The sequence below is a fragment of the Alternaria viburni genome, assembly GCF_023758015.1.
Source record: "Alternaria viburni strain BMP 2772 chromosome Unknown scaffold_24, whole genome shotgun sequence".
Classification (NCBI taxonomy): domain Eukaryota; kingdom Fungi; phylum Ascomycota; class Dothideomycetes; order Pleosporales; family Pleosporaceae; genus Alternaria; species Alternaria viburni.
In genome coordinates, this window is record NW_026055793.1 from 340,722 (window position 1) to 365,583 (window position 24,862).

Consider the following 24,862-nt stretch of genomic DNA (forward strand, 5'->3'; position numbering starts at 1 on the left):
ACTCAGTCCGATGAAGTTGATCGTCGAGGCCAGGAGGTAGTCGATGATCGTCGCCAGAGTCAGCTGCCGTTCGAGGTCATCTTCTACGATTGGACTGCGGACCAGGGCTTCCACTGCGCCTACTAGGATGGTGTATCGGTCTTGTACGGGGACCCATGCGCAGATCATGGCCATAAGTGTAGTCGCCCAGTGGCTGCTCTCGTTCGGTGCAGCTTCTTGCAGGCTCTTGACATGTGATCCGATGAACTTGAGCACAGCGGACGTCGCAAGCCGGAGCTGTCCTCTGTTCACACCCTGGAATATGCTCCTCAGGGCCTGGAGCGCGAGCACTCCCACCTCCTCTTCCGCAAGCTTATCCGCATCCTCCGTTGTGCCAGATGCCGCAATCGGGTCGCCGTCGTCGTCGTCGGTCCGCGCGGTGGACACACTCTGCCGCCGTCGCAATGCCAGCTCCTTCTCATGTTCGCCCTTGGTGGCTTCCCGCGTCTCCAACCGCTTGAGATACGCGCCGCTCTCCGAGTGTATGTTGAGGAGGATGACTGGTATGACAGCGCCCAGTTGACGCCCGGTCTCAGACCCCAGTGACTCAGACGAGGCAACAGCCTTGAGCGCCTGCAGCCCAGCCTTCCGGTATCTGATCGCGACCGGCCAGCTGACTGGAGCCTTGCCCGTCTTGACCGTCTCCTTGGACGCGAATTGGGCGTATAGTTGTACTATCTCCTCGTACTTCTTGATGTAGTCCTGGTCGGCTGCGAGGGCGGCGGGGTCCTGATGCGCGCATAGGGCTTCGAAGGTGGGCACTGACTCCTCGACCATAGTAACGTCGTTGGAATTGAGGATAGTGCGCAGGATATGCAGGACAGCGGTGGCATAGAGGGGGAGGTCGCGCGGGCACTTCTCAATCAGCGCCTTGATGATCTGCATGGTGACCTGCACATTGCCCGTCCGGACCTTCCACACATCCTTGGTCGCCCGCTTGTCTAGAAAGTCGACGACCTTCTGCAGCTTACTGCGGCGCGTGCTGGCGTAGAAGAGCAGGTAGCTCAACTCGCTCGAATTGGCCTTGGCCTCGGCATCGCTCTTCTGCACCTTGGGGTAGCATTTTAGGACCAGGACCTGGTGCTTGGGGCGACACGCCTGCCGCGCTGCGTTCATCGAGGCTCAAGGTGGTGACGTTGCGGGTTCGATCGAGGTAAGCGGCAGCGATTGACTGGGATATGGAACGCGGCCTCGGCGTCGGTGGCAGCGGCGGCGATGACGAGCGGCGGGGGAGGGCGATGACTTAGGATAGTTGGGGGATTGATGGAGTGGGCGGGAGAAATCAGGGTCGCGGCATTATTCGCGCGGCGGGTCGTTCACTGGCACGCATGCATGTGCAACGGACGGTCGCGGAATAAGGAGTGGCTTGGGTGGATAAACATGATCGGCCGTATCCATGTCCGCCGTCCGGCCCAGAGATGTGGTCACTGCCCAATGTTGCCTGCCAAGCCGTCACCAACACAACACCAACACTAAAACTTTTGTCATACATGTGAGTTTGGTGGAACGTAGTACACAGGGTTAAACGAGGAAAACGCGACATTTCCAACATATTCTCTATCACATAAATACATATTGATTATGTCGCATCTGTTTAGTCGACGTCACTTCACTATTGAAGCTATTGCAATCATACCGTATACCAAAGTACAATCTCAAAGACCAAGCCCAACCTAGGACCAGACCGCAGTCTAAGTTAAAGGTGCACTCTATTCTTCAGATGTCACTTCCGATAGGCGTACGAAGAATGTGTGCGAGATTGTGGAGAAGAGCCCATCGCTTGAGTTACAACGCTACACTACACAACAAGTCATAGATCCCTCTCTATCAGTAGCTTGATGAAACGTTCTATATAGAAAGGAGTACTTCCCATACAATTACAACTCTTAAGGTGGCCTGGCCATGACCTTTAGAAAGTTTCACGCTTTTCCCTTTCCATGGCACGTGTTATCGGGCATTGAAACACGTCCATTCTTTTTATACCCCACAACCTCCTCCACGTCACCAAATCTCCCACACCTAATACTTAGGACTATTCTTATTCCCAATATACCCCCTCTGCTCCCACCTCTGCCCCTCACCCCTCTTATCCCTCCTATCATCCAACCTCCTTATCGGCAGTTCCGCATCCGGATCCGGCACCAAAAACCCATCCGTCTCCTCATCCCTCTTAAGCCACTTCTTCTCCTCGCCACTCAGTACCCTCTTGCCCCCCTTCCCATGCTTCGCCCTCGCCTGCTCCCTCGGCAACCCAGTATTAATACTATAATCCTCCAACCCCTGATTCCTGAGCTGCTGCCGCATGATCCTGGGTAACATGGCCTGGTTCCCCGATTTGATGGATGAGGTCACAGAGTCCTTGATGCGGAAGAGGCGTTTGTCGAGGTTGATAGCTGGTTCCGCTTTGTGGCCTGCGACGGCGACCCATTGGACGAGGCGGCCGTCGGAAACGGGGTTGATGAGGTAGCGTGTGTCTTCTGGCATGCTTTTCATGATGATTTCCGGGCGCAGGTGCGGGAAGTGAGAGTGCATCCATAGCCAGCGCTCTGGTCCTGCGGGCTTGATGCGCTCTTCTTTCAGGAGCATCTTTCCTTGTAGGCGCAGCCGGAATTCGACTGCGTGCCCGGCTTCAATGAACTGGTAGGCGCGGTCCATGCACATTCTGAAGTATTCGACGGGGCTGGACTCGTTGAGGATGATGTTTTTCAGGCCGCCGATTTGTTTGCCTTTTTGCCCCGCCGTCTTTGGGGCGCGGTAGGTGTAGGCGTTGTGGATGGCGAAGTCTTGCAACTCTTCGGGTATTGGCCGCTCTGGGTCGTCGATGTGTGTCTTTGCCATTCCTTTCTTGATCTCGCCGAGGCAGTAGAGCATTTTCCCGGGTCCGACATGTTGTGTGAGGAGTTCTTCGAAGGAGGCGCTCTCCGCTATTACGGACAGCTTCTTAGCCTTCTTGTCTGTCTGCCATAGTTTGACTCGGTGCTCTACACTTTGCAGTGGCGCTAGAATTTCAATCTCCCACGAGCTAAAGTTGAGGACTTTGTGCTGTCCGAGGACTGTCTTGGCCTTGGCCGTTTTGTAGAGGTTGAGCGCCCGGCGCTGCTCGAGGCGCTGGGTGGGACAGGCGGGGCGCGGTACGTGACGGGCGCATTGCGGGCGATATAATGTCTGGAGGGCGCGTATCGGGATTCGTACGGGCGGTAGGAGGAGCGATCGGAATTCGACAGTGGGTATGCGCATTCTGGGTGCCATGGTGGCGCGATGAGAGTTTGTATAGACCCTGTGCGAGACGAAAGACGCGACACCTGACTCGGGCCGCGCTATGATTTTTTGGTTCATGACGTCGCAACCACAATCACTTGGCATGCCGAAACTACACGTGCATTCCTGGGTAATGAAGTCCCGTCTGCTTTGACATGAGTTATCGAGCAACACCATCATGGAGAGCCGGTTGTATATTTTGCAACTGTATCTACGAGATGGTTGAATCCACCAAATGCTCTAAACTATCCACCAGTTTATGAGATGGATGCTATCTCCGACCGTACAACAGATACCGCCTACGTCCACATCGGCACCGAAAAATTCGTAGCCCCCTCATCACTCCCGAGATACTGCGTCTCAGGCGCAGGCGGAAAAACAGCCTCCCAATTAATCCCCGTGCCGAAAACATACGGCGGATCATTCCAAACCACATCACCAAACTCCATCGTAGGCTCTGGTATATACGGCGCTGCATCTGCTTCAACAAGAGAATCATATCTATGTTCCCGCCCAGTCACCGTGGGTGGTACAGCTAGGGATGGCCTCTGGAAGGCCGGAGTGGCTGCGGGTAGGGGCGTGGCTTGGTACGAGCTATTTATAGAGCTGGCACTTGCACGTCGGTCTGGGTTGGAGGGTGGGGAAGATGGCGGCTGCGCTTGATTCAGTAGATCGTGCTCGCAACGGCGCACTATCTGCGCCACGCGTTGTAGGAGCTGTTGCTCGGCTGGAGTGGGGACTTGTCCGGATTCCATGAGTAGCTCTTCTTGTACGCGGCGCAGAAGGTCTCTGCGGAAGCGTCGCGAAGTTTCGCTAGGCGAGTCGCAATCGTAGACTGATGATTGTTAGCAAGTTAAGGATCCAGCGTGACGCGATGGCTTACAGGGACTGGGTATTTCGGCGGCAGATACGTCTGGGAAGAGAACCTGATACACGTCTCTCCATTTGTCTTCCTCTAGTCTCAGCGCGGTGGTGCGCTTCCTCAGCGTCCAGACAGTCTCGCGATCGATCCCTTCGATCTGCTGAGGTAATGATCTCTCGCATTGCTGCAGACGCACGTGACTCGATTGCTCCTTGTCTGACTTGAAAGTCGCGTAGCAGATTGGACAGAATATCGGTTGGGAATGTGATCGATAGAGATGCTCTTTCATTCGATGAACCGTGGGCCAGCCAGGCCCGGGACAGGTTCTCCTGTTGCGATGCCGATCCGGGTCGTGTTTGTAAAAAGGACATGCGAACCTCGCACCGGTCTCGGACTCATCGGTAGTGGTCGTTGATCCACGGCGTCGCTTGCTTGCTCCATCTTCGTCATCATCTTCTGGTGGTGGGCTGCCCTCCAAACGGGACTTGCGCTTTGATCCTGAGCTCACAGACGTCTTGCGGCTACTCTGACCCGATGGCAGTGTGGATCTAGCTTGGTTGTGCGCGGCGCTGCGTCCGGTACATTGCTTGTGAGCTGCATTGCGGAGGTTGATTTCGACCTTGCGCAGGATGAGCTCAATGATTTTCTGCATGGGTGCTGGAGATGGTTGTATTGGCCGAACATCATGCTCCATTTCGTCTTCGCTGACGTCCGTGTTGGTATGCATGTCGCAAGAGCTGGTGGATGAGATGGAGACGATGGATGTTACTCTTTCTCTGGGACGCTTGGCTGATGGAAGATTGTCGTCGATCCACCTCTCTATATCTTCGTCTTCCGATGCTGGCCTGTCTTTAGGGCTGTCCTTACGTGCACAATCAATAAGAGTCTTGACAGATCCTATTTTTGGAGCTTCTGGAGGCGTGGTGTCGAGGAATGTCTGGTTGGTAACGACTTCTGCAGGGTTGCTGGTGATGTTGTTCTGTCCAACCAACCATGGCCTATCGACGGTGCATCTCTTGAAGAAGGTAGCCTTGTTGTTGACAAGAATGCTCGGCACACAGGGAGGAGGTCCGAAAAATATGTCTGCTGCGCCGTTAGCGATCTGAGCTCTCGCTAGAAATTGTAGTAGGCAATACCCTGATCCAACGTTCCCGCATCCAAGGGTGACAGAGAATCAGGATCGCTATTGTAGCCCGAATCACGGGTCCTTGAAGACGACAGCGAATCCCTTCTACATATTCGCTTGGTTGTGCTCAATCTTGGTAGGCCGGCTTGCGCATGGCTGCATGATGCCATGGCGAACATTGCGCAAAGTTGTTAGAGGCGTCCGAGGGGAATGCTGGTGTGAGCAGTTGCCAGAGTAAGGCAGGGTGTGAGCAGAAGGAGAGGGCAACGTTGGTGAAGACATCGCGGTCTTGAAGGATGCCTGATGGCTGTCACAAGCAGTCAGACCCACTGCGCGAATGCGCAAACGTGGGAACAGGGTGTAGCTGACGATTTCCGCCCACCGGTCATCATCCGGTTTCCAGGCACGGGAGGCCCGACGGCCAATCGTTGCAGGTCATGATGTGTCGGCACAACGGCGTTGCGGCAGATACGGATTGAACATCAAGGCGTTGTGGCTGAGCAATATTGATCAGTGAGGTGTCAGCCCTGGAGTAGACCCAACCAGAACTTGAATATTCGATGTCAGTAGTACGAATCCCGCGGAGAATGACGACGATAGATGCACCAATGAGGCTTTCAATGTTCAGGGTTGCGCTAGGCAGGCGCTAAGGACGAATCGGAATGTGGGGTTGCGACATTCTCGACTCCAGCTGCACCTTATTCATCTCTTTCCATTGATCCAGTCAGGACTTGGATAATTGATGTTCATCTCTTGGAAAATGGTTCTTTTCGGGTCGCAAGCTGCACTTCGGGGGTTTCTGCCAGCGGACAGGCACGAAAGAGCCGCGGTCTGGGCTGGTCGAAGGCCCTACTCTGCCTGCAGCTTTGTAATCTAGAGCTCGCAATCTTCAACATTGCCTCCTCGTTATCTCATCGACATATGTGTAGCTTTACTAAAGCCGGCAAACTCATGACACCGGATGTATGGAAGACCGCATCATAACTGATGAATTAAAGCTATGTATCCTAGCTAGAACAGTTCATTTGTGATGTGTCGCATTACGTTCGTGAATGCTTGTAAACGCTGAGCATGACTTCACTTGTACCATCTATATTCTCCGCCGATAGCACTCCCACGACTCATTCATGACGAACCTTTGATACTCCATGCATCTCGGCTCATTGAACATCTCTTTCCCAAGTACAGCCTCAACCTTCCCCATCCAAAACTCACTACCCTCCATATCTTCAACAAAGCTCATAAGGCGTTGTTCCACCCCGCTCTTACGAAACGAATACCGCGGCTTCCCCATATGCTTAGCCACGAGATAGAAAACAACAGGCAACATATCCGTTTCCTTGAACTCGCTCAAGGCTCTATTGGCTCCATGACCCAGCTGTGCAAGGCATTCTTTGTGGATATGCCGATTGTACTCCGCGCCGTGGTCGAGCATGTACTTAACGATAGAGATGTTTTCGAACTCGATGGCGCGTATGATAGGGGAGCCTGCGTTGATGGAGACGCCGTGTTCGAGAAGTACGTCGATGATGTGACGTTGGAGGTACTGGGCTGCAGTTTGCATGCATGAGATACCCAAAGTCTGTTCGACTTTAGTCTTGTACCTTCGGGCTATGTCCGAACCTGCTACGGGACCCTCCCGCTGGAAGCAGCTGGGGTTATGGGCGATGAGGTGTCGAAGGATATCCACTTCGCCGTACTCGCACGCGAAGAGCATCGCATATGCTACGAGTGTCTTTGCGGATATGGGGGCAGTACTCCCGACTACCGCCATAGCTGTTTGAAAAGTCTCCATACAGCCGGTCTTGATAGCAGTCCCGATCCATACTTCAGCACAGGCTAAACCCACGTGAGTCAAGCTGGAGTCACAGACTCCATTCTTCCTAGCGACTACTGCCAACGTAAGAATTGTTTGGCGATGTTTGGATTGAATAGCCGCGTTGAGGATGCACTGGAATCTGTGTTTAAAAGTGTCGGTCCACTTTTCTGCACCTCCGAAGTCTTTAAGCGCTTTGAGTAGATGCTGTACGACTTCGATGTGTCCATTAGACGCTGCTGCTCGAAGAGGATCTATGTAGACGTTGTCGTTGGTCGCATGCTGTCGGAAGTATGGCCACGAGGGCCAGTCTGACTCGTTCTCCTCGAGAAGATGCTTCACCACCGCCAGGCTACCTACAGCGGCAGCGCCAACTAGGTCGGCCCGTTCTGTGGAACTAGAAAGCGGATAGTCGCTGGGCGAGCGAAGTGCCCGATCGATAGCTGCTATCTTGCCTCCTCGGGTCACATACTGGAAGATGTACTCGACGTATTGAGTTTTGGTCTTCTCATCGTGGGGACGGCCTTCGATCTTGAGGACCGCTTCAGCGCGTGCCTCGATAGAGGCAACAAGCGGATCGTTAAAGGCTTTTCGAACAGTGCTTTGGAGGATTTCGGGGAGCATGTGATGTAGGACTCTCTTATCAGCGTCGCAATCTCTGGAATCTTCCTGAAAGGATTCGTATTCATAGTCGAAGTAGACAAAACGCAAGTGATTGGCAATTTGATAGCGGATCTTTTCGTCGAATACCTCTACAAAACGTTAGCGCATATGAATTGATATCATCATGCCGATGTATATCTTACTACAAACTGCACGAGTAGCCGAAGCTTCACTGACACGAACAGTGTGTACATAATTGACAATTATGTCGTGGAAGATGTCCTCCGGGAGCTGCAGCAGTGCGCTTTCAGATGAAATGATCTTGGATTGGCCGGCCATCGTCGATCGAGTGACTGTGGTGCGATGGTTGAATGCCGAAAAGTAAGGTACAGTTGAGCGTTAGAGGAATTTTGCGGTGGTCAGGGTAGGAGGAAGGTGCAAGGCGGAAGGAGGCAGGCGGGCAACGGCCATACTTCTGCAGGCAGCGAGAACTACAGGTGAATGCATGACAGTAGCCCATTGTGAAGGTAAGAAGAGTGATTTGAAGTGAATGGGTTCGAGAGTTGGGAACCAGTGAATGTCGCTGGAGGCTGTGTGCTCGCGACCTCGGGATGGTTCGAGGGTTCCTTCCCCATCAACACACACGTCATCACTCCTAGCTACCATCCGTGCGCAGTGCCCAGCAAACCTCACAGCACCATTCAAGGAAGCTGCAGCCCTGGAGGTTAAACACAACACCCAGAAACCCGTCAACCCCCCGCTGTCAAACACACTCCTCATCAACAAGAAACAACGGGCACATAGCGCCCTTTCAATTCCAAAGTGCCATGGTGATACGATAAACTAGATGGGTATATTCATACCCAAGAGACAGCTGTCCGTAGACAAAAATACGCTGTCAACTCCAGACACCACGCCAGTAAAACAAAGGAATACCAGCGAACACCCAGAACCCTATGTTTGATACACCTTCGCCCTCCCTTGGGGGTGAAGAATACCATCCCATCCCATACCAATCCATACCATAGCATCCCTTACCAATCCAATCCTATACCAATCCATACCCCAACCCCAGACCCATCCCATGGACACCGATATCCTATCCTTCCTTCCTTCCTTTCAAGCCGACGACCTATCAACCTTACTAAGTACTCCATCCCCTCAAACAAACATTAACATCTTAACGTCGGGCCCGTGAAGACGAGAAAAGGGTGAAGAACCTACCGATTACCGCGGCGACCCGGCAGCGGAGGCGGAACCAACGGGTTGCCATAAGCATCTGTGCCCAGAGTAACGCGACAGTCTGGACAGTACCATTTGGCGCGGCGGGAAGGGATGTCGTCTTCGGTCATGTCCATGCAGGGGAGATGGAACCACTCCTTATCGCACTGTTGGGGGGGATGTTTGTTAGTTTCGGATTTGCAGAACAGAGGAGGTGGGGATTATTGTTGGTGGAAAAGATTGGACTTACGTTATTATCACACGATATCATCTGCCCGTAACTAACGTCGTCGCAGATACAATATCGGGGCTCGTTGGGATCGATGTCGTCGGCTTGCTCCGCCTCTTCCTCTGCCTTTTTCTTCCGCTTGTTCTTGCTGCCTTGAGCGCGCTTGACGTTTGTGACTGTCTTTTGGCCGTCTTCTGCATTCGTGACTTCACCCTTTGGAGGAGGCTTCCGCCGGCTACTAGTGCGGGTAGGTGGGGGTGGGGGTGCAGGTACTGTGAGCGTGGTTGCGGGTTGGCTAAAGACACTATGACGACGGGTTTCGCGAGTTATCCTACCTTCTTCGTTCGGCTTGGGCTCTTCGCTTTGCGCCTTGGGTGTAGGGACGTGGCCGCGTGCAGAGCGAGGACGTAGGGTCGGTGCTGCAGGTGTCTCTGGGTGGGGCTCAGGTACGGGTGTAGGTGTCTTTGAAGACTTGGTGGGCGGGAGAGTGGCCACTGGCGGGGTGGGAGCTTTCGGAGCAACGGATTCGCGTTTGGGCCTGGTCGAAGCTGCTGTTGGTGCTGAGACTGAGACTGAGACTGAAGCTGGAGGAGTTGGGGCTTTAACAGGTACTGGTGATTGCTGAGCCTGTGCCACAGCAGGTGACTCCTCTGGCGGTACTGGCGACGTTGTAATGGGTGTGAGCTCAGGACTTGCCTCTTTCGAGACGGCCTTGCTGACTTTCGGCGTGCTTGGACCTGCTGGCGCAAGCGGCACTTGCACGGTATTCCCATTCGTCGATGGCTTTGCAGGCTCTGGGACTGGTACCGGTGTGCTTACTCTGGGGGAGGGCACAACGGAGACCGTCCGATCGCGAGGGGTGGACACGGTCGAGTTGGGAGTCGGTATCGGGGAGGCGACCGAGCTTGGTGCAGGAGCGATGAGCTGCAGACGTGCGCGCTTGGGTTCTGGCGGCCTTGACGCGCTGTCTTGAGTTGCTACCGATGCTTCTCTGGTGGTCTCGATAGCGCCGTCGGTGGTGGGTGGAGGGGATGCATCGCGCTTCCGCTTGTTCGATAGCCTGAGCGGAGTCTTCTTCTTCTGATTCGCAGTTGCAATACTAGAGCTGAAGTTGAGCTCCGTAAGCTCCTTAGCAGCTTCTTTTACCTTCTCAGAAGTGGCAATGAGCTCCTGGGCGTCGTGCATAGCCTTTTGGCGCTGTGACATGCGGTCGAGCTTCCTGCCTTCTTTTGTCGCGACAGGCTTGAGGCGGATGCTGACTGGACCGGATTCTTCCCTGGAATCTTCCTCGACAGACTCGATGGGCGGGGGTGGATTTGCTGCCTGCGGGCCATGCGGTGCCAAAAGCCCCAGGCCAGAAGCCGTCATAATCTGTTGCAGCGTCTCGGGCTCCTCGTCCAGGAAGTGTTCACCTGTCGCCTCGCAGCGAGCCTTCTCCCTCTCGTAGTCGGCCTCTGTGCGGTGCTTCTTCTCCAGCTCGCGTATCATCATGGTCTGACTAGGAGTCCATACAGCGTTCTTCTTCATCTGCTTGCGCAGGACGGCCATTTCGTATTCGGTCAACTTCTTCCAGGGCGCCCATTTGCTACCAGGTTTCGCATCGGCTGGTGGTGGGGCCAATTGTGCGAGCGCATTGCTGGTGGATATGCCGGCGATGGAGCTGTGCACGTTGGTACCGAGTACGCCAGCAGCGCGCGACCTGCCCCCAGTCGCCCTTGAATGTCTGTCCCGGTTGTCCTTGCGCTTCCTGGGTGATGCCACGTCGATGCCTGAACCACCATCCGAGTCTGACGAGTATGTTGCACCGCGGCGCCCACGTCCGCGTGGCAGAGGAACGGCGGTCTTCCGGTGCCTGTCTCGGGGTCGTGAGGTGTTGGCGCCATGTCGGCCGCCATCGAAGGTGAGGCGCAGGTGGGCGGGGCGTATGTAGTCGCGGTTTACGGGTCGGTGGGCGCTGGGAGAGACTGGCGGGGGCGTCGGGTCGCGTGAGGGCGGCTGTGGCTGGGCTTGGAGTTTCCGCTTGATGACTGACGAGCGCTGGCAGTGGCGGACGGTGACCTCATACAGCCGCGACGCTTCTGTGTAGGCAAACTCTCGCTGGTTGATGGCCTTTTGAAGATGCTGGGCGATGTTCTTGCGTAGTAATACCGGGTCGGGGCGCTCTTGCTCGGGGAGGGCGGGCAGCTTGCCATACTGGACCGTCAGCTCGTGGACCTGCTGGACGGCGTCGGAGTAGGTCGAGTCGAGGTCGGCAATCAGCGTCAGCGAGCGCACCAGGTCCGACGGGAAGAATTCGGTGTAGTCGAGGAAGTCGTTGACCGTCGTCTGGGCGTCCGGGTTCGGGGCGGGTTGGGCCATTTCTGGCGCATCGTCGGCTTCAGACATGGCGCATCGCGGGGAGGCAGAGTAGATGGAGGGTTGCGACGCACGCGTCAGACTCTCCAGCCACGCGTCAACTAGAGTATTGAGGAGAATCAGCGCGATCGTGAGGGCGCGAGTTGCGATATGCGCTGACAAGATAGGGCGGCTGATGGGAGCTGGTCGCACTGAGGTTCGCGGAGGGAGTTCGTGCTAGCCGCTTTGGGCGCGCCTCTTGTCGATCGCTCAGGAACGCCCATGCGCTTGCGAGTTTGCCCAGCTGCCGGCTCGCAACTCCCGCCCGCCCCGCACACCTCATCTGTGCTTAGCAACTGTATCGTCCTTCACTCTCGTGCGTCACCTTACTGGCAAGAAAATGTGTCACGCTGACCTTATGCCTGGGAAGGCTTTGCATCTGCACCTACCTGAGTCGGTATGTAATTCCACGGACACCTAGGTGGCATAAGGTGCACCTTCCGTGATAATGCACCTTCAAACACACGTCTCCTCAAATCTACACCGTGCGCCTTCAATTGATACATCTCCTTTGTAAAGACCACTATCAGATCAAGTCAGACTCTCTTTTCAGTTCCCTCAGATGTCTGGGTGAGGCTCTCGCTCACCGCGCCTGCCGTTTGCTCCTCCCTCATCCGTCTGTCCAAGCGCGATCCCCGCATATATCTTCGCGCTTTCTATCGCAAACAATTCCCACCAGTTCCATTCGTTAAACAACCACCATGGCTTCGGCACGGCTACAGCGTCTTCGGAGGTTCGTTCAAACAGACCTTGATGCTCTTCCTGACCGCCCCGTGTCTCCACACCCTGAGCCCAACCCAGAACCCAAACCTGACCATGCCAGCTACAACGACTCCACTGGCGGTGTATCACTGGAGAACACACCGCCGAATGCGCCTGCTAGCAAACAAAACTCAACCAGTAAGATCGATACGTCCATAAAGACGCCGCCTGCCGTCGAGAACACCGAGCGCCGATACGTCTGGGTCAAAGACGCCGATAGCTCCTTCAACCCGAACCTGGACTCGATGCGCCTATCCCCCGCCTCAGCCCCAGCTCCTCGAACTGATGCCGCTGGTCTTCCGGCTACCGATCTGCAACGTGGTGACTTAGCCTCACCTCGCCATCACTTCACACCCATCCAGGCCCTGTCCAAGTACCCTTACAAGTACTGCGATAAGAGTCATATGCAAGACATTGCATCTGCCTTTTTCGACCAAGGAAAGTTTTGGCAGCGAGAGTGGGACCTGTAAGTTCGCCTCACATGATTACTTTGAAGGATATCACCGCATCGCGACGACTCTCACCAATCACTTGCTAACCTCACCAGGTACTACGTCTGGGATATCGAAGAGACATCCAAACCCTTTGTACTCGTTCGTGAGATTCAAGTGTTAGCCTTGCTTGGTGAGATCAACAAGCACCTCAATCTCTCTTTGAGGATCAGCGACCAGCAGCGTGAGGAGGTGACATTGCCCGCTCATACGTACTGCCCGAACTTTAGACTAACTGTCATGTCCAGGGCCTACTTGTGCAATTCCCTGATCATCCTCGCTGCTTACCTCGATACCTTGGACGCTCGCACTCGCGCGAAGACGTCGACAGCATGGCCGAAAACGCCCCCAACGAGCACTTCCGCGCGGCAGGCGAACCGTCACACCCACCGCTTGAACAACCCACTCTGGAGGACTTCAAGCAACTGATGGAGAACCTGGCTGAAGCACAGAAGGCCAAGAACAAGGCGAACAAAGCAAAGAAGCAACAAGAGCGACTGGGCAAGAACAAGTCAATGACGGATCAGTTCAAACGCGCGTCCAGGTATCTTGGTCTGCGCGATTCTATTCAGGACCCATCATCGTCGACCTTATCTCCGGCAGTCGATCCATCCCAGCCAGCTCCATTCCCCTTCGATCAGTCTGTCGTCTTCGTCTGTGTTGATGTTGAGTCGTATGAGAGGGCCCATCACAAGATCACTGAAGTCGGTGTCGCCACCTTGGATACACGCGAGCTGGTAGGTGTTCCGTCTGGCAAGGACGGCGAGGCCTGGAGAGAGAAGATTCGTGCCCGTCACTTTCGCATCAAGGAACATCGTCACCTGGTCAATTCCGAATTCGTTGCTGGACATCCTGATAGCTTCAAGTTCGGCCAGTCGACCTTTATATCACTCAAAGAAGCTGCGAGTCATGTCGCGGCCTGTTTCCACGCCCCTTTCGCAGCCCAAGACGACGACGACTTCCTCAGCCACTTTCATCCTACTGAGAAGCGTAACATTGTCTTCCTCGGTCATGATACTCTGGGCGACGTTCGCTACCTCCAACAGCTTGGATACGATCCGATGAAGGTAGAGAACATCCTTGAGGCCATGGATACCGCGACCATGTACAAAGTCTGGCGTCGGGAGCAGCAGCCTACCAGTCTAGGTCGCATCATGAACGCCTTCGATGTCCCCGCGTGGTTTCTTCATAACGCAGGCAACGATGCTGTATACACCGTGTGGGCTATGCTAGCCATATGTGTAAAGGAGGCTACCCTTCGAGGTTCTCCAGAGTTGGACGATCTGCGAGAAAACGAGAGGAATGCTAAACTTCAGGCTGCTCTTGAGGATGCCGAGCAGAGGGTTAAGGATGATGCCGAGGGCTGGAGCGATCATGAAGCGACTGGAGATGGCGGCGTACCTGTACCCCTTGCGACTGCTCTCGCACCGAAGCCAGCACAGCCCATGACGAAGGCTATCCCTCAGTATGACGGTTATTCGGATTTTGGTATAGACACAAGTCATGGTCGTGGATATCAAGCTTCGAGCGGATACCGTGATGGTGCTAGACAGGGAACTTCTCGTGGACGGGCAAGCAGTCAGTCACGAGGAGGTGGTCGCGGTCGCGGTCGTTCGGACTCGCCCAGGGGTGCGTCTCGACCAGAGGCTATTCCCAAGGTGGACTACCACTGGTAAGCAGGAAGCGATGTGGTAGTGATTAGCGCAGTGTGGGTCACTCGATACTGAAGGCGTGGTTCTTGACAGTCGTGTAGTCCTGCGATGAGAGATATGGGGAGATGAATGATCAATTCTGTCTACATCGACAGTAGCCATGAATTCAATTATAGACGTGAATACATGTGTTTACGATCTTAGTCAAAGAAAAGGACACCGCAGACTGTATACCGCAAATTGCTGCAGGCGCACCTTCGCATTACTCAACGCAGACGTCTGGCGATGTGCTACTCAATCTGATGGGTGGACACTCCTTTCTGTCCATCTTTCCATGGCTTGACCACACTCGCCCGCGTCCCATCCATCATCTTCTCTCATATTCCTTGTACCAGCTCTCTTTGGAGATAGCAGCGCTCCCTTTTCCATCTTCTTCTTCTTCTTTCCAACCCACGCCGTGCTACAAAACACCAACCCCTCCAAACCCTCCACCAACACCATCGCAAACCCGTTAAAGTAAACCCCACCAGAATCATCGTTTCCATCCCTTCCATCACATCATCCCTTTCATCACATTCTCACACCAAACCCGTCCTATACCTCGCTATCAATGCCAACACCCAGATTAACGGTGCCGCACTGATTGGTATAGTCTCCTGCTCTTTCTCTTCTGCTCAACATCCGATCAGCACCCTCTTGTCATCGGTCCTGTGAGCGTCTTTTGTTTTTTAAGGGGGAGACCGCATCGCTTCGTATCCTCGTGTCATATACACGAGCCTCGCGAATGCAGTCGAGAGATCTAGTCGTCTCTTTGCGACGGAGATGTTTGTTGTGCTTGTGTCGTTCTTGTTCTTGCTGTCGTTCTCGTTCTCGTTTTCGTCTTCGTCCTCATTCTCCGTTCTCATTTCCGTTCTCCTGCTTCTCATCGACCTTGCTTGAAGCTAAGATCTATCACATTTCCCTTAGACGGGCTCCTACTCACTCGCGATCTCTCCGGTGCCTTTGCCGGCGCCTTCGCTGGGGCCTTCGCTGCTGTCTTTGTCGGCGATTTCGCCCTTGTCTTCACCGGCGACTTGCCCTGTCCCTTCGCCTTCTCCGCATCTATCTCTTTCTCACCCTTCATCGGCGACGCAGACATCTTACTCAACACGTTCTCGTTGAGAGACCCTACAGGCTTGCCGGCATTGCGCGTTCTCCTACCGGGACTTGCGACGGGTTCGGGTAAAAGAGTGCTGTTATTGGGTACTTGGGTTGGTGCAAGGTTCATGGCGCCGGCGGTGTTGACGACGTTTGTTGCGTCGGTGTTGCCCATGGTAGGGATGTTGTTCGGCTCCGCTTCCTCAGTCGACGCGGGATGGGCTGCCGGTGGAGCATCATGCTTGTGGGCTGGAACTTCGGGTGGACCGCGGACTTCAGTCGCCTCGTCTCCTTCGCGAGACGCGCTCACAACGTTCTCCGTCATCTCGTCCAAAGTCGGAGTCTCCTCATCACCAAGGTCAACCGTCGTCCTCGGCGTCTTCGATGACCTCAGTAGCAACTGTGCTGATCTAGATGGCATCTGTGACGACCTCGGCGGCTCCTCACCGTCATCTTCTGTCAAGAGCCGCTTCGTAGCAGGCGTCAATATGATAGCAGGCTTGCGAGTAACGGCAATTGGAGTCATGTCCTCCAAAGCCAGTGTCTGCTCATCAGCAAGGTCCTCCTTCGTCCTCGGTACCTGAGATGGCTTTGCCGACGCTTCCTCATCGCCCTCAATGCCAATCTTCCGCTTGGTAGCTGGAGTCAGCTCGATGTCAGGGATGTCGACATCGGGGACATCGATGTCGGGGACATCGCTAACGACCTGCGGCGGCTGCTTGTTTGGACTCGGCGAAGGCATGGCGTAGAGATCGTCGTTGCTGTGGTCGCTATCATCGATGATGGTATCGCCGTCAATGACGAGGATATCGCCTTGAGTGTTTGTCTCGGCGTTATCTGCGTCTTGCTCGGGAAGACCTGCTGCCTCCGCGCCAACTTCGTCGCCCAAGCCATATGTGAAAGTGCCTGAGTTGTCCGCATCGCCCTCGAAAGAATCCCAGAATAAGTCGATAGACGCGTCACCATCATCATCTGTCTGTTCTTCTTGGACTTGGACCTGTTCTTGTACGGCAAATTTGAATGCGGGTCCACCGCCAGGCGTGAGTAGATTTCCTGTTGGAATCTCCGCACTCTCGCCGCTAAGCCGAAGCTGCTTGACCGGTCTGGGTGTCTCGCCCTCATCATCAGACTTCCGCTTCAACGCATCCAAGCCTTCAATGTATGCAGGGAGTGTGATCGTCCTAGCATTCCAGTCTGCGGTGAGTTTTTTGTGGTCCTTTGGTGTCGAGGTATCGGGAGTGGTTGTCGGGCCTGATAATGCGATGGGAATGGGTGTAGATGGGCTTGTGAGACCGGCAACGGGGACGAGACGTGGCTGATTATCCATAGGCTGGTAGGAAGAGATCGCGCTCGGTGGCTTTTGCGTCTCAGATGGAGTGAGCGACGTCGCCGCGGTGACAGTCATCTCTGTAGCTTTCGCACCGTCAGTCTCTGACTTCAGCTTCTTGACCTCCTTCTCCAATGCCTCGCGACGAGCACCCTCCTCCTTCAGCTGCTTCTTGAGCTCCTCATTCTCTTCATTAAGCGCGGTCTGCACATTATCGTTGATCTGCTTCGCCTCCGCAGCAATGCCTTCCCACTCCTTGACCTGCTCTTTGAGCGCGGTGACTTCCTTGCTATGTCGTAATCGCACCTCGTGGAAGTCTTTCTCCATCGAAGCTGCATCGGCCCTGCCCTTTTCTTCTTCCTCTCGGGACGCTGTCAACTGCATGGTTAGAGAAGCTGCGTTGGCCTCAGCCTCTTCCTTCTCTTCTTGGACTTTCGCCACGAGTTCTTTCACCTGAGCCAAGCCAGATCCAGCGGTTTTAATGGCGTTGTTCGCACAGCCCAATTGCTCCTTGACTGAGAGGAGTTCCACGTTAGCCATCTGTGTTTCCTGTCGTGCAGCTTCCAGCTCGGACTTCAGGGATGCCACTTGTGCTTCAACCGCCTCAATCCCTCCCGGTACTGCCTGAGGCTCTTGACCATGGGAAGCCAGTAGCGAAGCGACTTTGGCTTTAGCGCCATCGGCCTCTTCTCGCACCAGGCGTAGCTGCTCGTCCTTGGAAGCAGCTTCCATCTTGGCATCTACAGCCTCTTGCCGCGCCGCCCGAAGCTGATGCCCCATATCCTCCAGTGCATCTCGCTTTGGAGTTGAGGAGTTGAGAGACGAGGTGGACATTCTACTCGGGTGCGCAGGCTTGCTCGTAGACTGCTGGAGCTCTTTGACCAGCGCGTTGCTGCGTTTCAAGCGCTCAGTCGTGTCCTTGAGTGCCTCTTGTAGTTTGCGGACCACTTCTGGTGTCTGTGTAGGCTCTTCGCGCACAGGTGTCGCAAAGTCTGGAATTTCGTCGACCTGTGTAGTTCGACGCGCTCGATCAGACCTCGCCTTCTCCTTCATCTCGTACTCCTTCTGTTGCTTCTTCGCAACTTCCAGCTCTTTCCGTAGACCAGCATTAGTCTTAAGCCTAATTTGAAGCCAGTTAAGAACGCGCCAAGTGATAGCCTTCCATGTGTTATGGTCGACTCCTGGTGGAGTCCTTGCGCCTTTCCAGATTCTCATCACACTTACAGTGCCCCGAACAGTCATGACGGAGTACAATGCGTATTCGAGGGCGCGATATTCGAGTGCGGAATTGGCCTTGTTCATGATAGTGTAGCCGGCGCTTACAAGCTTGAACAGAGTTGGTGAGACGATAGCGTCCATCTTTGCGGCTGTGTTGTTGGAGGTGGCGGAAGCGGCGAGTGTTGATGTTGTGTTTGCGGTTTTACTGATGGTGTTTGTCGCGGTCACTGCAGCGGTGGCGGCGGCGGTTCTGGCGACGGTCGCGAAGTTGGTACTCACGCCTTGCAGGAGATTGGATGTCTCTGGCGCAGTATTTAAAGGGGTAGTAGACGGAGACGTCTTCGCTACTTGTCACGGCGCTGAAGGGTGTGTTAGTGATCGTGTGGATGGGATGATGAAGCGGGGTTTGGACTTACGCTGATAGCGTGACTGCGGTAGAGACCTTCCAAGGTTGTCGCGCAAGTGTTCGCTTGTTCGGTTGCGGTGTAGTTCCTTTGGGCTGTTTATTTGAGCCTCGGCGTCTTCAATGCTGCTGCGGTTGCTGACGGATGCGGGAGTGCACGTCGTAGTGTCGTCGCGGTGTCGTCGCAGTGGGCTGAGAATATCCAAGGTAGAGGGGTAGCAGAGTCGCGACTCAATGAATGCATGGAAACAAGAAAAATTGTTGTTTACACTCGCTAAGTCGCAATAGTGTGCGCTGACGTAACGGAGAAGTCACGTTGTTGGAAGTTTTGGTCTTTCACTGATGCGATCGGTGGCCAAACAAAGGAACAAAGAGATAAGGAGACACTTATAGCTAGACTGGAGGGACACACTGAATACGGAGGAGAGGCGGCTTTTCACACGCACTTTTTGCAGAAATGATATCTAGGAGGGAAGATACGTACTAGATGTCGCAACTGAACCTCGGGGTTGCCCACCAAGTTCCCCCAAACTCGCACTCCAGAGTCCCATTTGACGCCGCACGAGGCGCGCGCACCAGAACTTCCGTCTGAGCCATCATCATAAGCTCAACAGTTGCCATCAAAGACCTCACCTGCTCTTCTGACCCCACCACGACTCCGCCTCCGCCGCTTTCCACTCGTCATACTCCCCCGCCGCACGTTCAATCACAGCCTGCTCAGCAGCAGCCTGCCACGTCTTGGCCAAATGACCGTTCTTGAGATCTTCTTGGAACTTGGCGACATCGGTACGGAAGCAGTTGTTTGCTAGCGTGAAGGCTGAAGGCCGTGTGTCTTCTGTGTTGCCGGCGCTGATCTTGGCGAGCAGAGCTTGGTGCGTGTTATTCTCGGGGAGCATAGATATGAGTGTAGTTTGCTGCTCTGCGCTGAGATTGGTCCAGGCTGGTCCTTCAAGGAGCATGTGCTGCGATGTGTGAGCTCTTTGACGTGTGGGTGGTGAGTGGATTGCGACGAAGACTTACGTAGATGTCAGCTTTGACTAGGCGGCTGGAGGAGTTGGTGGTGATGTAAACTGGATCGAAAACTTTGCTTGATCCCTTCTTGGTCGGGGCAGCTTTGGAAGTGGGCTTTTCCTCAAACTCCTCGAAACGCTCTGGTGCTTTGCGGTTGCGCCAGGGACGTGAGCTGGGTGTTGCTGCAGGAGCGGGTTTCTTGGCTGCTGCTTTCTTCGGGGCTGGCTTTTTGGGCGCAGGCTTCTTTGGAGCAGGCGTCTTCTTCTTCGTAGTCTTGGCTTTTGTTGCTGAGCTTGTGCTCCTGGCTGCGCGTTTGGGAGGCGGTGTACCGAAGGCGGGCTCTTCGTCGTCATCATCGACTTCTTCGTGAGATCTCTTCGGGCTCTGCTTAGATGCGCGTTTAGCGCCCATGTTGGATGTCGGCATAGTAGTAGATGCAGGCGCCAGCGCCTGCTGAGGTAAGGATGGAGACTCGATCGATGGCATGATGGACGAGTCGTTTTCTGTTGTTGAGATGGCAGAATTTGGGACTTGGCTCGGCAGGCTTGAGGGGATGGGTGAGACCTGCTCAGATGGAGAAGAGGGCGGCGAAGATAGAGGTGATGAGTCTGGGTCAGAGTGGTGCATCTTGGCTCGTTTGTTTGGTGTTGTTGGAGGTGGTGCGGTGGTTTGCTCTGATTTTGGTGCGGGCGGAACAGGTGTCGGTTGATAGTCGTGTGGAGAGGTGAGTCGGGTGGCGGACGAAGGTCTATGATTGTCAATCGGAGCTGAGAGAGACGACGTATGGGTTGCCAATCCGCGCTGAGCTTTCTATTGTCGGACAGTGGATACAGGCGAACAATAGGCTACTGGACCAAGCGATAGGCACGTGTGAAAAGACAAGAGTGTCGGTGCGCGAAGTGAATGTGGAGGTTGTATTGAGCAGTTGCACAATGGTAGTCACGCGCTTGGCAGACAAGTCGTAAAGACGCCGCATGGTACATGGTGTAGTGAATAATGGGAACGCACCTTACTGGTAACGACATTTTGCCGTTCGGACTGAATGCAGGAGTTTGATGTGAACTTGAGCAGGTGTTTCTTAAAAGACGTCGTAAGTGCAGGCGACTACCTGGGTAGGTTGAGATGAACGGCAACTGGCAAAATGCCGGTGTGTGTCGTTTGCGTTGAGGCAGTAGCTATCGCGTTCGGCAAGGCTGATCTACCGATGGCTAAGGTCGCGTTCCATTGGGAAGCTTGGAGCATCGAGTGAATTGAATCAGGGTAGAAAGCGCGTCCGCCACTCGCAGCATAGAGTGAAGGTGTTGAAAGGGTACGCGAGGATAGAAGCTCGGCTCCGCATGGTGGCTGGGGCGCTGAGTTGAGGTTGTACCAGATATTCAGTCACAAGGATACCGATATTACTGCATTCAGTCTCTCCGGTCTCGAGATTCGGATCAACGCGTCTGTAGAGTCACGATGAAGAGTGCATTGAAGGGTCACGGCATGCTGGTTGTTCGGTGATGGCCGTTGGCGCGTCCGTGCGCTTTCCCGCGCGACCTTTCCGCATCGTCATCTTTGCGATCTGGTATCATCAGCCCGACACGTATCCCCTACCACGCGACTACACATCCTCGGGCCTAAGTTTGCGCTCGACATAACACTTGGCGACGCTGTACACTCACCAGCTGTAATTCTCCGCACCCTCAACCGCCGCCATGATCAAACACACCATAATATCGCGGCTCGATGGTCAGTAACTCAGCAATATTGAAGGCTGCACACGTGCTGATACATGTCTAGGCCTTCATTTGGTAGCCTCGGTCGACAATAACCAGGTAACGGCGCCTCTCGAGCTGTTCACGTAGCCTAAAAATGGGGCTCACATTTTCTAGAACGATGCCGAGTTCATCGAGGCCACGAACAAAGTAAAGATGTTACAGCGACGCCTAAACCGTAACGCCGAACAACAAGCGAGTATAGAGAGCGGAAACTACACATTCCAGTATGCGCATTGCCCCTGCCTTTACATGCAGAGAAGCATCCTCGATCACATGCTAACACAACCACCAGCTACATAATCGAAGGCGACCTCTGCTTCCTCTGCATATGCGACCGTTCCTACCCGCGCAAACTCGCTTTCACATACCTCTCCGACCTCCAGCGCGAATTCACCACCACATACCAACCGCAACAGTACCTCTCACCCACATGCCGACCGTACGAATTCGTCGGGTTCGATCAGTTCATTCAGAGCACAAAGAAGACATACCAAGATTCGAGGGCGACACAGAATCTGGATAAGTTGAACGATGAGCTGAAGGACGTTACCAAGGTCATGACCAAGAACATTGAGGATCTGCTGTATCGAGGAGACAGTCTGGAGAGGATGGGCGATATCTCGAGCCGGTTAAGGGAGGACAGTAGGAAGTACAAGAAGGCTGCCGTGCGCATCAATTGGGAGTTGTTGTTGAAGCAGTACGGTCCCATCGGCGGACTAGCATTCATCATCATCGTCTTCATCTGGTGGAGATTCTTTTAGACACATGCAGCGAGTCGGCACTCAGCATGTACCAAGGACAAGGAGGACATTTTAGGCACCGTCGGCGTTAGAGGCGCATACATTGCCGAAAAACGGCGAAAGATACACAACAATACCCAAGCTCCAGCTTTTCGTATACAAGTCTTCATACAACCCTGGTTTCCACGATGTGAATGATTGCGCTGTCGAGAAGACAAGGATGCCTTCCCAAGCCTCTAGCTCTAATTGGCTGGAAGCATGTCGTGAGCACTACATGCCTCGCTAATCCTTCACACCATGTCTGCCCCACTCCACACTACCAATTTCGTTTTGCACCTTATCCTTTTGTCAACGCAGCACACTTCGACGGATACTGCAGTGGACGACAGTGGACAGGACGTATACGGACGATACTATGCCATCGGGCAATACGACGCACGCCATGTGAACACCGCACAGGACTCGGACGCACGTGCCGGTATCGACACCATGACGGAATGATCAGATACGAGGGGGGTGGTTTGTAAGAGGAGGGAGAGAGAATTTGGGGCTATAGGAGCAGGCTGGGACTCTTGACCGGACTATACGGTCCAGACCAATTGTCCTTTCTCCAGTCGGAAACAATGAAGCCAGCTAGTGCCAATGGCCCCGTGGATTGTAGGAAGCACGGGAAGAAAGACTGTCAAGATGCGATGGGAGCATTGGGTCAAGAGGAATATATGCCTACGTCGAGCAAAGAGAGTGGAGATAAGGCCGTATTTCGGAGAACCATATGGATGAGGCATGCCGCCGTTCACATCCCCATTCACGCCCGCGACAACCTAGTTTCGGAGTTCCGGTGCCCAAGGACCCCGGGCCATAGCATTCTTCGTGCGGAATCGCTCCATCGGGATAACTGCGCGATAAACTTCCACGTTTGGGAACTACTACGTTGGACTGTATGACTGTCATTCACGAAGGCAGGCGCATTCGGAGTGCGCGATAAACTTGCTAGTACTGGTCGTGCTTGACCATTTCGTTCATTCTCGGCCGACCTAGGAAACAGCTAAATACCCCGGAGCCTACACCGACGTTAGGTCACCTACTTTGCAAATGTTTAAATTGCTGCAGTCCGCAGACCTATTCGCATCACAGACACCACCACTCCCAATGACCTTCTCAAACACACCAATAACAATGACAAAACCACAAGTCGTTCTCATTCCCGGTGCCTGGCACACACCCTCCGCCTTCTCTCTTCTTACTACCGAGCTGCACGCTCTCGGGTACACAACGCACGCACGCCAACTCGCCTCCGTCGGCAGCACCACACCTACCACCGATCTCTCAGCCGACATTGCAATCGTCCACTCCATGATCAACTCCGCCATCGGCGACTCCGGTAACGACGTCGTCGTACTAGCCCACAGTTGGGGCGGCATCGTCGCCAGCAGCGCTCTCGTCGGCTTCGGAAAAACCGAGCGAGAAGCCCTAGGGAAAAGAGGTGGAGTGGTGAAGTGTGGATACATCGCTGCCAGCATGCTACCCGAAGGTGTCAGCCTAATGGACTCGGTAAACCACACCTTTCCTCCTTGGACTGAAATCTCCGGACCATATATCCACGCTCTCGACCCACATGTCTTCTACTCCGACCTTCCTCTCGACGAACAGACGTACTGGTTTTCGCAAATCCAACCGCATTCGCTGGCGAGCGCTTATGCGAAGACGACGGGGGCGGCGTGGAGGAATATCCCTAGTGCTTATTTGGTTTGCGAGGAGGATAGGAGTATGCCGGTCGTTGCGCAGGATAAGATGATTGAGATGGCAACGGCGGAGGGTGGGGAGGTGCAAGTGACGAGGCTGGCGTGTGGGCATAGTCCTTTTCTGAGTCGTGTGCAAGAGACGGTGGAGTGGGTTAGGAGGGTCGCTGGGGATGAATTTTAAAGAGGTGGAATATGGGAGGGGGTCAGGGTTTCACAAAGTCCGGGTCTGGAGCTGAGTCGTCGCATTGTGGGAGCTTCGCAGGCGGCACACGCTCATTCCACGCCGATCCCTTTCGCAATTGTCCCGTACACGTCCCTATCGATCTTCAACCCCAACCCTCAAAGCGGATGCGACGACCGAGACAACAACACCAACGAACCATCCACGAGACTGTCAGGCTCTTGCCGACGTGCGGTCAGGAGCGGCTTAGCCGATGGTCTCAGGACTTAGGCTAAGCCGTTCGTGACCGCACGTCGGGCGATGGATCTGGCGTATGATTGATGATTGTGTCAGTGATCTATGTCCAAAGCACCGCGTATTTACATCGAGCGAAAGACGCGATGCTTTAGGCATAGATCACTGGCATAATCATGCGAAATCATGTATCTGTGTATGTTCGTTGATCTCATGGACGCAAATTTCTCCACCATACCGTGAAGCCTGGTATGGTGGAGAAATTCGCGTCCATGAGATCAACGAACATTAACAGTCGACCTGAACGCTACGGTCACGAGCGGGCTTAATCGATGGTTTCGTCGAGCTTTCGACTAATCTGTTGGTTGTTGGTGAGCAAACGTCGGCGGATTTCGTTGATCTCATGGGTGCTTCTGCTCCACCCTACCAAGCTTCAGGTAGGGTGGAGAAGAAGCTTCCATGAGATCAACGAACATCGACCGTCGATGTGGACGATGATTTTCCTACGGAATGCGCACACGAAAAGGAACTCTACCATGCTCTTCACACCTCGAACAGGACTGCCGGCCATCCAAAACCTCCACGCTTGCTATCTTCCGACGACCGCACGATCGAGTAATCCAACGGGCGCACGCTTTTCGTATCGGAATTCCTCCCCT

The 24,862-nt window shown here is 54.3% G+C and overlaps 8 protein-coding genes across 8 annotated transcripts; 3 read left to right on the forward strand and 5 right to left on the reverse strand.

Moving 5' to 3' along the window:
- Positions 1 to 2,058: 2,058 nt before the first annotated feature.
- Positions 2,059 to 3,288, reverse strand: J4E79_009337 (uncharacterized protein; the record flags this gene model as incomplete). The annotated part of the gene is made up of 1 exon (XM_049358183.1): positions 2,059 to 3,288. The coding sequence occupies one exon, from the start codon at positions 3,286 to 3,288 to the stop codon at positions 2,059 to 2,061; it is 1,230 nt and encodes a 409-aa protein (XP_049207399.1).
- Positions 3,289 to 3,895: 607 nt separating this feature from the next.
- On the reverse strand, positions 3,896 to 8,043 carry J4E79_009338 (uncharacterized protein; the record flags this gene model as incomplete). Its single annotated transcript, XM_049358184.1, has 5 exons — positions 3,896 to 3,922; positions 3,990 to 4,132; positions 4,181 to 5,272; positions 6,501 to 7,853; positions 7,908 to 8,043. The coding sequence occupies 5 exons, from the start codon at positions 8,041 to 8,043 to the stop codon at positions 3,896 to 3,898; spliced, it is 2,751 nt and encodes a 916-aa protein (XP_049207400.1).
- An 881-nt stretch (positions 8,044 to 8,924) lies between these two features.
- J4E79_009339 (uncharacterized protein) lies at positions 8,925 to 11,539 on the reverse strand (the record flags this gene model as incomplete). The annotated part of the gene is made up of 2 exons (XM_049358185.1): positions 8,925 to 9,092; positions 9,176 to 11,539. The coding sequence occupies 2 exons, from the start codon at positions 11,537 to 11,539 to the stop codon at positions 8,925 to 8,927; spliced, it is 2,532 nt and encodes an 843-aa protein (XP_049207401.1).
- Positions 11,540 to 12,249: 710 nt separating this feature from the next.
- J4E79_009340 (uncharacterized protein) lies at positions 12,250 to 14,477 on the forward strand (the record flags this gene model as incomplete). Its single annotated transcript, XM_049358186.1, has 3 exons — positions 12,250 to 12,776; positions 12,858 to 12,993; positions 13,050 to 14,477. The coding sequence occupies 3 exons, from the start codon at positions 12,250 to 12,252 to the stop codon at positions 14,475 to 14,477; spliced, it is 2,091 nt and encodes a 696-aa protein (XP_049207402.1).
- An 864-nt stretch (positions 14,478 to 15,341) lies between these two features.
- Positions 15,342 to 18,276, reverse strand: J4E79_009341 (uncharacterized protein; the record flags this gene model as incomplete). Its single annotated transcript, XM_049358187.1, has 2 exons — positions 15,342 to 15,401; positions 15,436 to 18,276. The coding sequence occupies 2 exons, from the start codon at positions 18,274 to 18,276 to the stop codon at positions 15,342 to 15,344; spliced, it is 2,901 nt and encodes a 966-aa protein (XP_049207403.1).
- Positions 18,277 to 19,167: 891 nt separating this feature from the next.
- On the reverse strand, positions 19,168 to 19,960 carry J4E79_009342 (uncharacterized protein; the record flags this gene model as incomplete). The annotated part of the gene is made up of 2 exons (XM_049358188.1): positions 19,168 to 19,500; positions 19,559 to 19,960. The coding sequence occupies 2 exons, from the start codon at positions 19,958 to 19,960 to the stop codon at positions 19,168 to 19,170; spliced, it is 735 nt and encodes a 244-aa protein (XP_049207404.1).
- Positions 19,961 to 21,243: 1,283 nt separating this feature from the next.
- Positions 21,244 to 22,067, forward strand: J4E79_009343 (uncharacterized protein; the record flags this gene model as incomplete). The annotated part of the gene is made up of 4 exons (XM_049358189.1): positions 21,244 to 21,277; positions 21,329 to 21,363; positions 21,421 to 21,530; positions 21,599 to 22,067. 4 exons carry the CDS (start codon positions 21,244 to 21,246, stop codon positions 22,065 to 22,067), a joined length of 648 nt encoding a protein of 215 aa, XP_049207405.1.
- Positions 22,068 to 23,222: 1,155 nt separating this feature from the next.
- Positions 23,223 to 23,969, forward strand: J4E79_009344 (uncharacterized protein; the record flags this gene model as incomplete). Its single annotated transcript, XM_049358190.1, has 1 exon — positions 23,223 to 23,969. One exon carries the CDS (start codon positions 23,223 to 23,225, stop codon positions 23,967 to 23,969), a length of 747 nt encoding a protein of 248 aa, XP_049207406.1.
- Positions 23,970 to 24,862: the final 893 nt, after the last annotated feature.